At 54.0% G+C, this 15,288-nt stretch overlaps 1 protein-coding gene across 2 annotated transcripts in view; it reads right to left on the bottom strand.

Annotated features, from left to right (window-relative positions):
* Window positions 1–14,751, bottom strand: part of LOC141548558 (moesin) — a 73,838-nt gene extending 59,087 nt beyond the window's left edge. For both annotated transcript variants that reach the window (XM_074277534.1, XM_074277535.1), the window contains exon 1: window positions 14,557–14,751. In XM_074277534.1, coding sequence (XP_074133635.1) covers window positions 14,557–14,568 — 12 coding nt within the window. In that variant the 5' untranslated portion in view covers window positions 14,569–14,751. The remainder of the gene's footprint in view (window positions 1–14,556) is intronic.
* Between the last annotated feature and the right edge of the window lie 537 nt (window positions 14,752–15,288).

The following is a 15,288-nucleotide window of genomic DNA, read 5'->3' as shown; positions in this document are numbered from 1 at the left end:
AAAAAAGAAAAAAATCAGTCAGCCCAGGCTCCTGGCTTGGGGACTGCTACTGATTCAGAGTCCCTAAAGGGCCAGGCAAGTCTCCTCTTTAGGAAAAGGGGGCTCCTGCCTTTCAAATCAGGGGGCTCCATTCTATCCTCCCATTCCCCTTGTAGCAAGGTATCCCGACAGGCTGCCAAGAAAACTAGGACTGGTCGAACAGGGAAAAGAGAAGACTGTGGGCGAAGGAAAAAGGGAGAATGAGGGCCTGCCTTCACACTGAAGATGGTTTAGACAAGTCTGCCTGGCCTCAGGGGGCCAAGTAGCAACAAGGGCCAGGGCCTAGCCCATCTGGCCGGTCCCTTCCACTTTGAAGGCCATCCTCCTCAGAGCTGCCCACAAGTGGAGGGAGCCACCTTGGGCCTTCACACAAAGGCTGAAGGCCTACTTGGGGGGGGGGGGGATAGCGGGGACGGCAGGGCTCCAGGGCCCCCTCCTGCAGGTCACCAGGCCTCTGGGGCCAAGGCTTCCCTTATCAGTCCCCACTGATACTAGACTCTTCCTTACGTAACCTGGTTCCTAACTGTGGCCCAGAATCTGCCCCTAACCAACCCCTGACCCTTCTCCAGGCCTACTTTGTCCTTTGTGAAAGGCTGCCTCCTTCCCGGGGAGACCACTGAGAGCCAAAAAGATGAGACTGGAAAGAGGCCGTAAGCAGAAAGTGTTAAAAGAGAGCTGCTACTGCTTGCCTGCCTGCCTCCCTCCCTCCGAGTGTCCCAATGAACCTGGGCAGTTTCTAGAAGGGAAAGGTCCCTCCCCCAGGATAGCCGCACAGGCCCTGCTGTCAACATGAGCAGGGGGCCAGGGACTTTTCTGGGACAGAGGTCCTGGGAAGAAAGTTTTTTTTTCCTAATGCTTCCAGAGCATTTTTCTTTCTTACAACAGGCCTGAGAGATGATCCTGGGTCAGCTGTGGGATCCCACTTGCTACAGGGCTTTCCCTCCCCCAATACGGGCCAGCACCTTCTCATCACTGAATCACAAAGTGAAGGGCCTTGTCCACAGGCTCACCTGGCCAGGGTATGTCAAGGGCAACCCACAAACCCAGGCTCTTCAGGGTCCTCCTAGGCCAGCTCCCTAACCAACCTAGCTCCCCAATACTCCCACCAATAAAGAATATCCTCGTTTTATAGGGGACAGATTCAGAAGTCGGGGCGGCCGGAGCTTCAGAGCCAAGACTGAAACCCAGGTCTTCTGATCTGAGGCCCATCTCTTCCTCACCGTCCTGTGTCCTGTGTCCTTAGAGCTCCCATTAAACCACCCTTAGCACTTCTCTCCAAGATGGGAGAGAGAAAAGGCAAGCTGAAGTTCCCATCTTTCCCCAGGCCTCTGATAGCACCACGTTGGAATTCTGGGCTTTGCTGGGAACTAGAGTCTCACAGCTCTCACCCTCTAGGGCTCAGAGGATGGGAGCCTAGGTCAGTGCTTCTCCCAATGCAGTCTGGGAATCTCTGGGGATCCCCAAGAGGTCAAAACCATTTTTCTAATAACACTGAGACGTTTCAATTGCTAAGATTGTAAATACTGAGAAATCTATTCCACAGGAACAGAAGCTCTTGAGAGAGGGTCTTCGTTAACTTTTAAGAGTATAAAGGGGATCTTGAGATCCACAAACTGGATCTAGTCTACTTCCCTCTGACAGAGGAGGGAAACTGAGGCACCAGGTCCTACACCAGGATTTGGATGCAGATCCCGACTCCAGAGTTAACCATACCCCAGCTGCTTCGGAGGGTCCCTTACTCCCATTTATGCGTGCTGGGGAGATGGAGGAGGGGATGAGCAGGTAATTTCCTGAGCACAGGAACTTCTCTTCCATTATCGGGTCTTTTCCCCCTGAAGAGTTGTCTGAGGGTATTGACAGAGAGAGTGACTTCCTAAGGCTGGCTTTCTACCCATCAGGCAAACCAGCCTCAATGATGGGATCTAATCTACTAAGCAAAGGAGGGAAAAATTCCAAGCTCCATTTTATATTCTAAAATGACTTAAAAAAAAAAGGGGGGGGGGAGGTGAAGCCCTAAAAGGACTTGCCTGATATCATGTGATGGCCACATGGAGAGGCTGCTGTCACTTATCTGCCCATAGCTAAAAATGCTGCTTGCTGCAAGTTACTGGGACTCAAACCCAGGGCCTTCTGACTCAGAAATGAGTGTCCCGGCTGGCTCTGCTACACTGGCCCGGAAGAAGAGGAAGGGTGGGAAGGGGTGAGTCACCAGCACAGCCTCCCGGCCCATCCCCCCCACTCCCCAGGCAGCCACTTGGAGGGACTAGCAGTCACAGGAAGTCCAGAAGCCAGCCTCATTACCTCAGCACAACTTCAGGCCCAAAGAAACGGCTCCAAAGCACCAAATTAGTCCAAGGCCAAAGCAGAGCCTCGCAGCGACTCCCAAGAGCCTTCCGCCCTTCGACGGCACCCCCCCCCCCCTTCCCTTTCTCTCTAGACAGACCCGGCCTACCTAGCCGGCCCGGCTAACACAGACAGAAGTGACTCAGCCAGAGGCACATGGAGCTAGAAAAGGAAGTGCAGGGATTTCAGGCCCACTCAAAAGGACTTTCCCAGGCCTTCCAGAGAAAGGCCAGTGGCTTGTGTTGGGGTATGGAGGATCTGGAGGGGAGGGAGTGCAAAAAGGAAGTCAGCTAGCTGGCTGCTGGGGTCTCAAACCTGCCTTATTTGGCTACATCCCCATTCTCTTGCCCAGGCTCCCCTCCACCACAGGAACTCTCAATGATTAGAGCTGGAGAATCCATTGATAGCCAGCATGCGGTCTTTGGCTGAAGAGGGCGGGAAAGACTTGTCCGAGATCTCACAGGGCCGGGATTTTTAAGCTCTTCCCAATTATGTACCATAGGAACGCCATCTTTTCTGCACCTGCAGCCATTTTCAGGCTTAAGTTCTAGCAGGAAAGTGGACCGAGAAACAGTGACTCATTCAGAATGAAGGAGGCTCACAGGGTTGACCAAAAATAGCTAGTCACAGTAGCCCATGGGCTGGAATGCTCGGGGGAGACCTCGCCCCAGATTATAAAACCAAAGTTAGGCCTTCTCCTATTTTCCCAAGATGGCGCCTTCTCCTCATTCCCTCCATGTAACCCTGGGAAAGTCATTGCCAATCCCTGGGTCCCAGGTTCATCATCTTAAGTTCTGTCTGGACCTTTAGCTCCAAGGATTTTCCTGAAATGCTAGGTTATGGAAGCTCCAAAGTCGATCCTATTTAAGCAAATTAGGATCTGAGGGTGCTAGGTCCATGGCCACTGGTTAGGTACTTAAGAGCACTGAATCTGAAGGCAGGTGACTTGAGTTCAAATCCCACTTGTGTGATCTTAAGCAAGTCACTTCCCTTCCCTTAGCCTCAGTTTCCTCCTATGTAAAAGGAGATTGGACTCAATGACATTTGAGGGTCCTAGATCTAGGATCCTACATATGACTTTGGCCAAGTCTTCTCCATGTGCCTAATGGTTTCCTCCTCTATAAACTGAAGAGATTGGACCAGATGGTCTTCTAAGGCCATTTTCAACTCTAAATCTAGCAATCCTTATGAAGGAGTTGGAAGAAGAGAAAAAACAACAACAACAACAACAACAAAAAAAAAAAAAAAAAAAAAAAAAACTTGTCCCTTGCCACCTAGGGCAAGAAAAAATGCCAGCCTAGGAATAGGCCCCTCCTACTCAACTCTAGTCAAGAACCATGGGCTGGCGTGTCTCCCCCTCTCTCACCACACCAACTAGCCCCGAGTCACGTCTCTGGGGGCTCAGATTCCTTGTCCCCAAAACATCCAGGCTACCCGATTCCAAAGTAGATCAAGTGAAATTCTGTGTGGAAAAGGGCTCTGTAAGTCCAATACAAATGAGTTTTTGCTATTTCCCAGCATCCCTCACCAGCTCTAAGCTCATGATCCTAAAAAGCCCGGAGAACAGTTACTCAAAAGCTTATCAGAGCTGCCATCCATCACGAGGAAAGCCAAATCTCAAAGCACCCTGGGAAAGAAATTAAAAAGTTGAAGGCCCAGCCTCTTGGAGTCAACCCCAGCTTGAGGTAGCTGGTGCTTGGGCAGTTCAAGTGAGTTGGGAGGACTTGGGCCGGAGGCCCCGAGAGTGGAATACAAAAAATACGGCATGGCAGATGTCACGGACAGCAAGAGATCTTAACCCGGGATCCATGGAAAGAATCCAAGGAGGGAGGAGTGCCTGAATTTGGATGTGAGGGGGAAAAGAATCTCCATTTTAACTAACTTCTAACTGAAATTTTACATTTCCTCCAATCATGAATTTTTTTAAAACATCATTGCGAGTTCACAGGATTCACACACACACACACACACACACACACACGTGCGCGCGTGCGATTAAGAATCCCAGATTTTCTTTCCAGCAAAGGGAGAAGTACCTTTGTTTTCCCTTTCCCCACAAAGACATCCCCCTGCCCACTTGTGGCCTAGTGGGATAAGCTCTAAGCTCAATTAAACTTGGGGTTAAAAATGTCAGCAATGAGCTAGCTGGATGAGGCAAGATAAGGACAGAAAGGAAGATAAGCAAATAGAAAGCTGAGTGGGGAGCTGAAGCAATTCAAAGTAAAGCCCGGCCTTCCTTCCCACTGCAGAGCAGGCAAACCAACTCTTGGGAGAGAAAAATATCATTCAGATGGCAGAATGGGGGAAAAGCTCTGGATTCCGAGTCCAAAGACCTGGCCGAGGGCGAGATGTTGGCTAAGTGGCTTGTTTTCTGCCCACTTCTGCTAAAGCTTGGAGCTTGGTCTCCCCAGCTCTAACTCCCGAGGGGTTCTCTACTGGGGGGGGCTGGGGAAAGGAATGGGGACCTAGTCAAATAAGGCAGATTGGAGGCCTCGAGAGCCAGGAAGAGACCCAGGACTGAACAGTGCCTGGAGGAAGCCTTTAGTCACTGGTTTCCTCTGGCAGCTGGCCTAGGGCCAAGAGGCAAGCTCCCAACCCGCCTACTTAACAATGCCAGCAAACATCTGTGCTGCAGCAGAGGCGGGAACTCACTGAGCCAGGGCCCTCCCTATTGGGACAACTTAGTGGAAAGAGCTGGGATTTGGCCTCCAAGGACCTGAATTCGAATCCTAGGTGACTTAATACTTGTCAGGTGACCTTAAGCCAGTCCTTCTGGGAACCTGGGGCCCTTTGGAAAATGACACCAGAGGGGGAAGGGAAAGCGGTGGGGATAAGGATAGAAACTCCTCGAGCACAGGGGCCGATGCACGGTGGGGGCCAGCAGTTTGTTAACTGACTACCCGATTACTTGCTCTGAGGGAGTCCTGTATGTGCCGTACAAGAGCTTGGGAACTAGGAGCCCTCCTAATGTCAAATGAGAGCCAGATCTCGGCCAACCAATGGCCACAAAGCCCTGGGAGGAGCCCCCCGTGACACAGATGACACAGTTCAATAGAGAAATGTCTTCTGGGGCTCTCTGACTACTTGCCAGTTTAGTTAGGAGTTCTGGGAGCTAACTGAGCTGTCCAAGGTTGGGTAAAAGCTGGGTGATCAGTAATCGTCCCAACATTCCCTTTCATATTACTTGCTAATAAAGCTTTAATTTCAGCAGGCTATTGTGGAAAAGGGTGCTCATTTATTATTATTAAGAAGGCTGGGGATACAAAGGAGGCAAAAGCCAGTCCCTGCCCTCAAGAACCTTTCACTCTAGTGGGGTTGAATTAGTCAAGGCCCAGACCTGGCCCTAGTTCTGAGCTTGGCTGCTCCTTAGGTGACTGTATGTCCTTGAATAAATCATTTCCCTCATCTGGGATTCAGTTGCCTCCTCTGTAAAAATAAAGGCTGTCAGAGTCCCTCCTGATCCTGACCTGTGACACTTTAGGTCTTTTCCTCCAGATCTGGCATCGGAGAAGTCCTTCCCCACCTCAGTCTCCCCACACCCATATTCAGGTCCTTTCTGAAAGGGGAAAAACCAAGGGAGGCTTATCTCCATAATCCTGAAGGAAAGGAGCCAGGCCGGGGCCACATCTAGGTATATCTGAGGTAGAAGATAGAAAATCAGGAAGGAAATGTTGACACAGGCCTTCCTCCTTTCTAACCCCTCCCTCCCGAGCCTCTGAAATTAGAGCAGGTCAGAGTTAAAGGGGACTTCCGACCGTTGGGCCATTAGAGAGAGCAGAGGCCTAGATGGAACAGAGATGTCACTAGATTTTTCCCAGGGTTACCAAGACCCGTCACGGCCCACCCCACTTCTTGGGAGTCACAGGTGCCGCCCCTTTAGGGTATATTTCAGAATCAAATGTAGACACCCAGACAGGAGGGCTCTTGGCTGCTGGCACCAGAGCAGGGCCTGGAGAGCACCGCCCAGGTACCTTCGTCTTCATCTCTGAGCCGCTCCATTTGCTGTTCAGAAACCAGATTTTACTTACCACAATTTAATTCACCTGAAAGAAACTGTACTTACCTGGCAACCAGCTGAGCCACCTTCAGAGATCTTCTTCCCTACCAGGAGGTGGTCCAATGCCTAGCCAAATCCTGCCCCGCCCTCTCCAGCTGCTTCTCCCCCATAAGCCCCTGCCCTCCTCTGAACCGACTCACTTAGAAGGGGGGGAGTAGGCCACAAAATTATTGCTCAAAATCAAGCACCATAAAAATCTGTAGAACCATTTTCATCATTCACTGTGTAATTATTTCCATTTTACAGATGAGGAAAGTAAAGTTCACAAAAGGGAAGAAACTAGTCTAGGGGTACACAGGTGGTGGCAGAACGAGGCCAGTTCCCCCATCTTGCAACTCGAGAGCAATGGCTTTAAAAGTGTTATAGAATCCACAGCTTCCAATTTAGCTTACTGGAGGCAACCTGGGTTTCCCTAATTCGAAGCCATGGGGTCCAACCGCCTCATTTTATAGGTGAGGAAATTAGGGATCAGAGAGAGGAAATGATTTTCCCAAGGTCACTTTAATAGGAAGATGTGAGACGTAAAGTCAGATATTCCCGGCCTGGTCTGGAGTGGCCCAATAAACGGTGGTGGGACGCTCTGCTCCCACAGCAGCACGGGGCCCCTGGGCCGACACCAGAACTTGCCCGGGTCCCCAGCCCTGCTTCAGTGACATATTCACCTTCACAGAAGCCTCCCTCTTGCTGTCTGCCCAGCCCAGACGGGCACAGGGATCGACTAGGCGAGTTCAAGAGCTCGGCACAGTCGTCTCACAAGATGGGGCCAAAGGAGGCTGCCCTGCCTCCCCAAACCCGCCCGAGCGGCGGGACGAGGGTTTCAAGGGGAATCCGGGAGAGCGCTTGTTGGGGAGGCTTTGGGGGCGGGCAGGATTCCTGTTCGGGAGAGGGCCGGCCGAGATGGCCGTTAAGGGCCCCTTCCAGCTCCAATGATGTGAATACATATTTATAGCTCAGTGCTCAAAAAGGGAGGGAGGGGAGGGAAAAGTGTGTGTGATGGGGGGGGGGGGGCAGGGAGGAGGAAGGGCGGGAAGTCATTACAAGTCCTCAGAAGAACTGAGTCATCCGCCAAGGCCTAAAAGCCCTAGGCTGCCTTCCCACCGCCATGTGGCTGGGGCCATCTTATCTTATTAGCAGGGCAGGAAAGGAAAATCTGCCAGGATATCAATCTGGGGCCCCAGGGGGAGGAAAGACACAGTCTAAGTCTTGACTACCTCATGAAGAGAGTGAGCAGCCCTGGGAATCTAAGGTCTAAGCCCTCAGTTTCTCTGGCACTACAAGCTCACCCTCCCCAATCCGGCCCTTCTCCCAGAACTGTCAAGAGTTTGTAAGTTGTGGGGAGAAGATGAGAAACTAGACCCCTAACTTTTCAGAAATTTGAGGGGGTGGCGGCTTCGGGTGAGGAGCGCTGCATACCCTGTCAAACTCCAGGGAATATGTTGATTTTTTTTCCCTTTCCTTTTTATTTTCTTGTTACCAGGAATAGCTCATTGAAGAGAGGAAGGAAGAGGGGAATGTTTGGAATAGAAGGCGACAGAAAACCAGAATTAACAATAATCTTTTTTTTTTCTTTTTTTTCCTTTTTGCACTCAACAAATGGATCTAGAAATGATTTCTAGACCATCATCTCCCACCTTCTACTCCCTCCCTTAAGTCTATCAGAAGCCACTTACCTCCTTTAAGGCATCAACTCAGGAGGGACTAGGGGGTGGGGAGAAAGACTTGGACCCCAACTCCAAGTGGGCTAGAAACTGAAGTTAATATTACTTACCCAAAAGGCTACTCTCCTCAGAAGGACTCTGTAAATTACGGATGACACATGTGATAAACCCCATCTGTGCTCCTGTCCATTCTCAACGGCCCCCCCCGCCCCCCCATCCCAGAAAAAGAGAACAAGATCTGGGGCTCTTGAAAAACATGGAATTCCAAGGAGAAGGCCAGTCTGGTCTCGTGATCAAGTGAGTTTTCACTTGCTAAGAAATCTCCCATGAACCCAGAGACTTTCGTTAGCCATTCCCCTCCCTTCCAGCAGAAGCGGGCTCAAATACCCACGCAGCTCAGCTCTATATTCTTCCAAGGCCATGAAATCCCTTCATTTGCTGTCTGGCCCTTGCAGAATGAGGAGCTGGCAATTCTTCCACCTCCACTGGCTCTTCATTTAAGGCTAATTGGACAGGGAGGACACTCAGTCCCTAGTTCTCCCTGGAGCTGAAAGGCTTGAAGACTCGAGACAGGCCCAAAGCACCGCTGTCCTAATGGCCTGGCCAGATAAAGAGACCGGCTTTCTTGTTGCTCCTTCCAGACCTGGTGATTTCATGGATGTAGCCTGGCTGAGGCATGGATTACTGTGACCACTGCAAGGTCAGCACCTTCAGGGCAGATTTCTCAACAGAGAGAACAGCCAGGGCCTAGATTTAAAGAGAAACCCTGAAGGCCTTCCCCTCCCAGATTTATTTAGTAGGGTTTTGTTTTGGTTTGGTTTGTTTTAACTAGGTGAAAGGAGATTCTTTGCTTCAATTCCCAGGCAGCCCGAATCACTGAATGGGTGTTGCCTCAGTCAAATGGACCCTTAGGAAATCTAAGCTTAAAAAAGCCCAAGGGCCTCAAACTGCATCCAGGGCCATCTCAAGTCACTGGCCGGATGGACCCAGATGGCTCTGGAGGAGAAAGTGAGACAAACGATCTACCCCCCCACTTCAATCCAATTCACTTGCATGTCACATGGTATCATGGTCCTCTTGGAGAACCAAGTGACTGGCCCAGGGTCATACTGTCAGGATGAGTCAGAGGCAGTATTGGAACCAACTACTCCATTCTAAACACTCCATCAGGATGTCTCATCAGGCCCTCAAAAATGACTGTCTAATCGACTCATTTCCTAACAAAGAAAGGGTTTTTAGTCACTTACCAAAAAAAAAAAAAAAAAAAAAAAGATATAAAAAGTCAGGAGTCAAGACTAGGAAGGAAACCAAGGTACTCACACTCTTCCAGAAAAAGCTCAACAGGACTACAGTTCTGGGCCCTTGCTGAATCTAAGGACTCCAAAGGCCCGAGGGATGGGCTGGGAGAAGGGAAAGCTCCTGGGAAGGGTGATCCCACTCCTTCGGGCCTTCTGCATCCTCCCCTTCCCCCTCAAGTCCTGAGCTAACCCTCCCTCCAAGACCTACTCCTTTACCACAAATTGGAACTTGAAATCAAAAGCTGGGTTTTTTGGCTCCGCCAAGCATGAAATGGGCAGAGATAAGCAGGAAACCAAAGCAGCAAAGGACAAAACCAGCCCCCTCACTGTTTCTGCCCCTGAAGTAACTAGAGGGAAACTCCAAACTCCTGACTTTGGAAGGGGATGAGGAAGGTGGGAGGGAGGAGGAGGAGGAGGAGATGGGGATGGGAAAGGGGAAGAGGGAGGGAGAGGAGTAGGAAGAGAGGGAGGAGAGCAGAAGATGGGAGGAGGAAGGGAAGGAGGATAGTGAGATGGGAGGGGAAGAAGGTGGGGAGGGGGAGATGGGAGGGGAAAAGGAGGTGGAAGAGAGGAAGGACATAGGATGGGGAGATGGCTAAGGGATGGAAAGGAGGGGAGTGGGAGATGGGAGAGGAGTAGGAGAGGAAGAGAGAGGTGGAGAGGAAAGCAGGAGGTAGGAGGGGGGAGCTATTTCATACAGCTGAGCTTATCTGTGCAAGGCCAGATGTACCACTGAGGCCATTTCCAAATGAAAGAGCAGCCAGCCTGAAAAGAACATAAAATCCTAGGGCCAGAATCTGGGCTCAGAGATCACCAGATTCAACCCCCACACCTCAAGGTTAAAAACCAAAGCCTTCTCAGTCACCCAGGGAGTTGGGGGGCGGGGAGTAAGGCCCTGTTTAACTCCTGGGCTCTCTCAAGGACACCCCATGCCCTCAGAGGTGGCGCACAAGGCCCCACTGCCCTTCCAGAGTACCGGCAGAGCTGGCCCAAGGATTAAGAGGTGGCTTCTGAGTCTTGGCCTTTCAGCTTCATGGGGACTAAGGCTGGTCAGGTTATAGGTGACCTCCCCCTCCTCTGCCTTAACTATGCTTTACTGTTCACAAAAAGGATCCCACAGACCTTAGCACTTAAGATGATCAAGGGATAGCCAGAAGAAAAGAGGATCATGGTATTTGAGAGGAGGACTGATTCTCCGTGATCAGCTGTGCCAGTTTTTACAGTTGAAGGAACTAAGGCCTCAAAAGGGGAAGTCACACAGCTAGGAAATGGCTCCAGGCTTTCTGCATCCTTTGCTCCCAAGGAAGGGCCCCCTGGGATAGGGGAGACAATCAATGGCTGTTAACAGCTCTCACAGTCTTACAAAGTATCTTCCTGGCCCTTATCTCAGATATTGCTGATCTTGGGTGGTGGAGCTGATTGGTGCTATTAGCCCCATTTTCCAGATGAGGGAACAGAGTGGAAGAGAGCTAAAATGACTCTTGAAGCCTTTGGAGCCCTGGTCCTCAGGTCTCTCCCCAGGGCCACCTCTCTCTTCTCATTTCCCTCCACGAATTGGTTCATTTGTACCTTGGGGCCTGCTAGTCTTCGAGTCTTTAAGGAGCTTTGAAAAAACTACAAGGGCAGAATTGGGGGCACCTGTTTCTAAGTTCCACAACGTCCTAACAATTAAAAACCAAAGGGCTCTGTATGAATCCTAAGGCCTTCCCATCAGGAAGGGATGAAGGGGAAGAAGAAGAGAGTGGGAGGAGGAGGGAGGGGATGAGGGAAAGTAAGAGGGGGAGCAGAGAGGAGGAAAAGGAGGGAAGAAAGGGAAGGGAAAAGGAGGGAAGAAAGGGAGAAAGGGAAGGGAAAAGGAGGGATGGAGCTTTGATTCTTTGACCCTGAAATATAAGACTACAAGGCAAATTTATCTTTTTTTGGGGGGGAAAGAGACCTTTAATTTTTAAATAGTTGCAAAATACTCCAAGTACAGAAGAAATCTTGCAGCCCTCCCCCCTCCACTTCCAGCCTTCTTGTCCTCCCCTGTCCCCCTCTGCCCCACCCCCAGCCCAAGGCTTCTCTCCAGACCCAACCCAATGGCTACCACCTAGAAGAAGCCTTGGTGGATGTTCCCTGCCCTTTACACTAATATTGACTTATTGCTCCCTTCAGTAGAATGTAAACTTCTTGAAGGCAGGAAGCAGGGCCTTGAATTTTATTTTAATCTCCAAAGGCATACAAAAGATGCTTAATAAATGCTTGAAGAATTAAACCCATTTCCACTCCCTCCATTATCAGTAGTACCACCAACCTCCTCCCTCCCCTGCTCATTCATATTCTAGAAATGGACAGAAGCTCCCCTATAGGAGAGGAAAGGCAGCCCCCCTCTCTTGTATGTGATTGGCTAAAGGGTGAGAAGTAGCCTAGGGTGTGCCCCTGGATTCCCAGCATAAAAAGCTAAGAGAAGAGTTAACAGGAAGCACCTTGTTCTGCAGTGAGTGACATCTGCAGACAGCTCATACTCCCATCATTCACCATTCTGCCCTGGGAACCTCCCCCCCCCAACCCTGCTCAGAAGAGAAAATGGGCTTTTTCTTGGGGGGGGGGGAAGAGGGGAAAAGGGAAAGGAGGGAGAAAGGCCGGGCCAGGGAGCCCGCTAGGCCACTGCTGGGATTCCAGGATGGTGCTAAGGCAGCAGAGAGCAGCCCCACGTCAGCCTCGGCCACTGTGAAAGTGACAGGATGATCCATTTCACCAGCCACTGAGGCTGTGCGACCCTGGCCTTTCATTAGCAGGGAGCCAACCCAGTCAAGCTGCCTCAAGTGATGCCCTCCTGAAGCCTCCCATCTTTCCAGATTCCAGTCCCATCCAGGCCCCACCCACTGCAACACAGCCCCCCCACCCCCCACCCAGCATCCCTTGTCCCTGAGCCATCCTGGCCTAGCTGGGAAGCCTTAGAGCCAAGAGCAATCTTCGAAGTCAGCCAGTCCCAAGTCATCATTTTATGGATGCAGAAGATAAAGCGACTTCGCCCAAGTCCCACAGAAAGAGAGGCAGGATTCAAACTCCAGACCTGAAGCCCCTCCACTGAGGTAGAAATAGGACATCAAAAAACCCCACTTTGGGTCTCGGGTCTCCAAACACCCGAGTTGAATCCTGGTTTTGCAGGCCAGGTGATCTTAGACAAGTCACTTCCCCTAACTAAGGCTCCATTATTTTCTCAGAGGAAATCGGGCTTTCCCTCTCTCTCAGGCCTGTGGTGAGGCTAAAGGATACAGCCCCATTCTTCCACCTCTTCTAAGCAAGGGCTAACAATGACCTCCCACCTAACAATTTCCTGCCGCTCTCCCCACCTTGAGTCATTTTTTGTTTTACTTCTCGGGAGCCCGATTAACAAAGGCCATGGAGACAGACAAGCCTCATCTCTCCATCCTGTCGGAGTTCCCCAACTATTCAGGAAAATCCCCACCTCCAAAGCCTCGGGGCTCTTGGAAAGCTCCGAGGAGACAGAGGCTGGAGTGTGTGTGCGCGTGCGCGCGCACCTATGTGCCACTTGTGTTCTCAAAGAGACTTTCTAGGCGAGGTGCACAGAGGACTTGGGCATGGATTGTGCTTGTGTAGAAAGAAAGCCACGAGGGACACAGAACTCCTCGGAGGGGAAAGTTAGGGTGTTTCCTCAACACTGGGGTTCCCAGAAGGCAAGACAGCTTCAGGCTGGGGTGAGGCCGGAAGCCCGCGCTTACATTTCACACACCCCCCCCCACCCACAAGCTCTCCACACTGCGGGGCTCCGATCTGCAGCCGTCCCCCTGGGTTTGGGGGGCTGGGCTGGATGGATGCAAGACCACTGACCCCCAGAATATGGCGTGGGGGTGGGGGGGGCCAAACCACAGCATAATTAGTCCCAGGAAAGTGGGGAGGAGTAGCCCAGAGTTGGGTTTTAAAGGATGGGTCTGAGGTCAACAGGTGACTTGGAAGCATGAGATACAGAGCACTGGGGGGAGAGGGGACCCCAAAGCCAGTAAAGTTTCTCGGCTGCGTTTTGGTAGCTAACTCTGGGTGATCAAGGCCTGAAACAGCCATGGAAGCCTCCCTGGGTCCCGGGGGAGGACTTTGGGAGGTACCCTTGCCCCCCTCCCCCCTCCGGGCCCGGGATCGGGCGGCCAGGTGAGGAAGAGAGGTGACTTGCATAATAATAAGCAGGGCTTACTCACCCCACCCCTCCCTCCCCACACACATAGCCGAGGCATGCGGCCACAGTTTCCCCCTCCCCTTCTTCTCCCCCAGGCCTCAGTCGCCTCCCCACGGCACGGCCCGGGTGAGATCAGAAAGCGAGGGCCTCTCCAAAAAAGGTGGGGCTCCCCGGGAGCCGCTTCCCAGCCCCCCCCAGGAGCCCAGCCCAATCGAGGGGGAGCTTTGGTTTGGGGGTTCGTCCCGGGAGAGACGGAATTCCTTTCCTTCCCAAGGAGAGGGGCAGTCACCTCGTTAGGGGAATTGGGGGGTGCCAGAAAGTGCCCGGAACTCGAGCCCTTGGCCATTTCATTTCGGTTTCTGTACCTCAGTTTCCTCATCTCGCAAATGACAAGAGCACCTGACGGCAGGGACCCCCGAAGGGAAGCCGTGTCCGGGCACCCTTGGGGTGTCCTCCTTCCCATTCGGCCACCCGCACGGAAGGCGGGGGTCCTGCGCCACGCTCTCCGCCGCGCTCCCGGCCAGCTCAGGAAGCGCCCCTCCGCTGCGCCACGCGCGCGACCCCCTGGGCTCCGGGCCACCCCTCCCCCGAAGTTTGCGAGCCCCCGCCCCCGGGCGCGAGTGCCTGTTGAATGCCGAACGACTCCGGCGGCCGCGACGAGCGGGGAAGGGAAGCTGGCACCGTGGGAAGCCTCCGGCCCGGGGATGCCGGCTGGCCAGGGCGGGGCGTCCCCACCCCGCTCCGCCGCCCGGCCCTGCCCGGCCTCGGCCCCGGGCGCGAGTGGGGGGGCGGCGGCCGGAACTCCGCGCCCGGCCCGCCCCCGGCCGCGCTCCGCGGGGGCCCCCGCTCCTCCCGCCGCCCGGGGGGGTGGGGGGGAGAAGCCCCGACGGAGGAGCGGCCGCGGACTCCACGACGACCTCCCCCGGGGCAGCCGCCGCAGGCTCGCGCCCCGGCGGCCACGCGCTCGCCGCTCGCTCCCGCACTCACCGTCTTGGGCATGGTGGCGGGCGAGTTGGCGAAGTTTCGCGGCGGGCGGTGAAGACGGGCGACGGCCGCGGCTCGAGCTCGGGGGTCCGGGGCTGGCTGCGTCTCCGGAGGCACGGAGGCTGCTGCTGCGGCTGCTGCTGCTGCTCGGCTTCCTGCTAACGGATCTGACTCGGCAAACCCCACCCAGGAAAGAGCCGCCCCGGGCGCGCCGGCCGCTCCTTTATGTGGCTCGGGCTCCCCCGCCCCTCCCCGCCGCTCCCCGCCGCCCGCCCTCCGGCCCCGCCCCCCGCCCTCCGGCCCCGCCCCCGCGCCGCCCGCCCGGCCCGGCCCGGCCCGGCCCGGCCCGCTCGGGAGGCGGCCCCCCGGTGGGGCCCCGCGCCCCCCCCCCCCCCGCCCCGGCCCCCACCGGGCCGCTCCCGGCCCGGGGCCCCCGCCCTCCCTCCCTCCGGCTCCCGCGCATCCCTCCGGACCCCCGCGGGCCCCGGGCAACCTGTGGCCCCGGAGCCCCGGGGCCTTGGTCCGGCGGCCAGGCTTCTTCCTTCCTTCCTTCCCGGATCCGCCGCCTCCGAGCCCGGTTGCCACGGCGCCCGCCCGCCAGCCCCGCCACTCTTGCCACGAGATGCTCCATCTCCCACCCCCGCACCTTTGCCCAAGCCAGCCTCGGGTCCTAGCGGTCACTCTCCCCCTCCCCGCCCCCGGCTTCCCGAGCTCTCATCCCATGCCTGCGCTTAC

This window comes from Sminthopsis crassicaudata, chromosome X (assembly GCF_048593235.1).
Source record: "Sminthopsis crassicaudata isolate SCR6 chromosome X, ASM4859323v1, whole genome shotgun sequence".
In the NCBI taxonomy this organism is placed as follows: Eukaryota; Metazoa; Chordata; class Mammalia; order Dasyuromorphia; family Dasyuridae; genus Sminthopsis; species Sminthopsis crassicaudata.
Note: the sequence above shows the minus strand (reverse complement) of the source record. Positions and strands in the feature narration are given on the sequence as shown.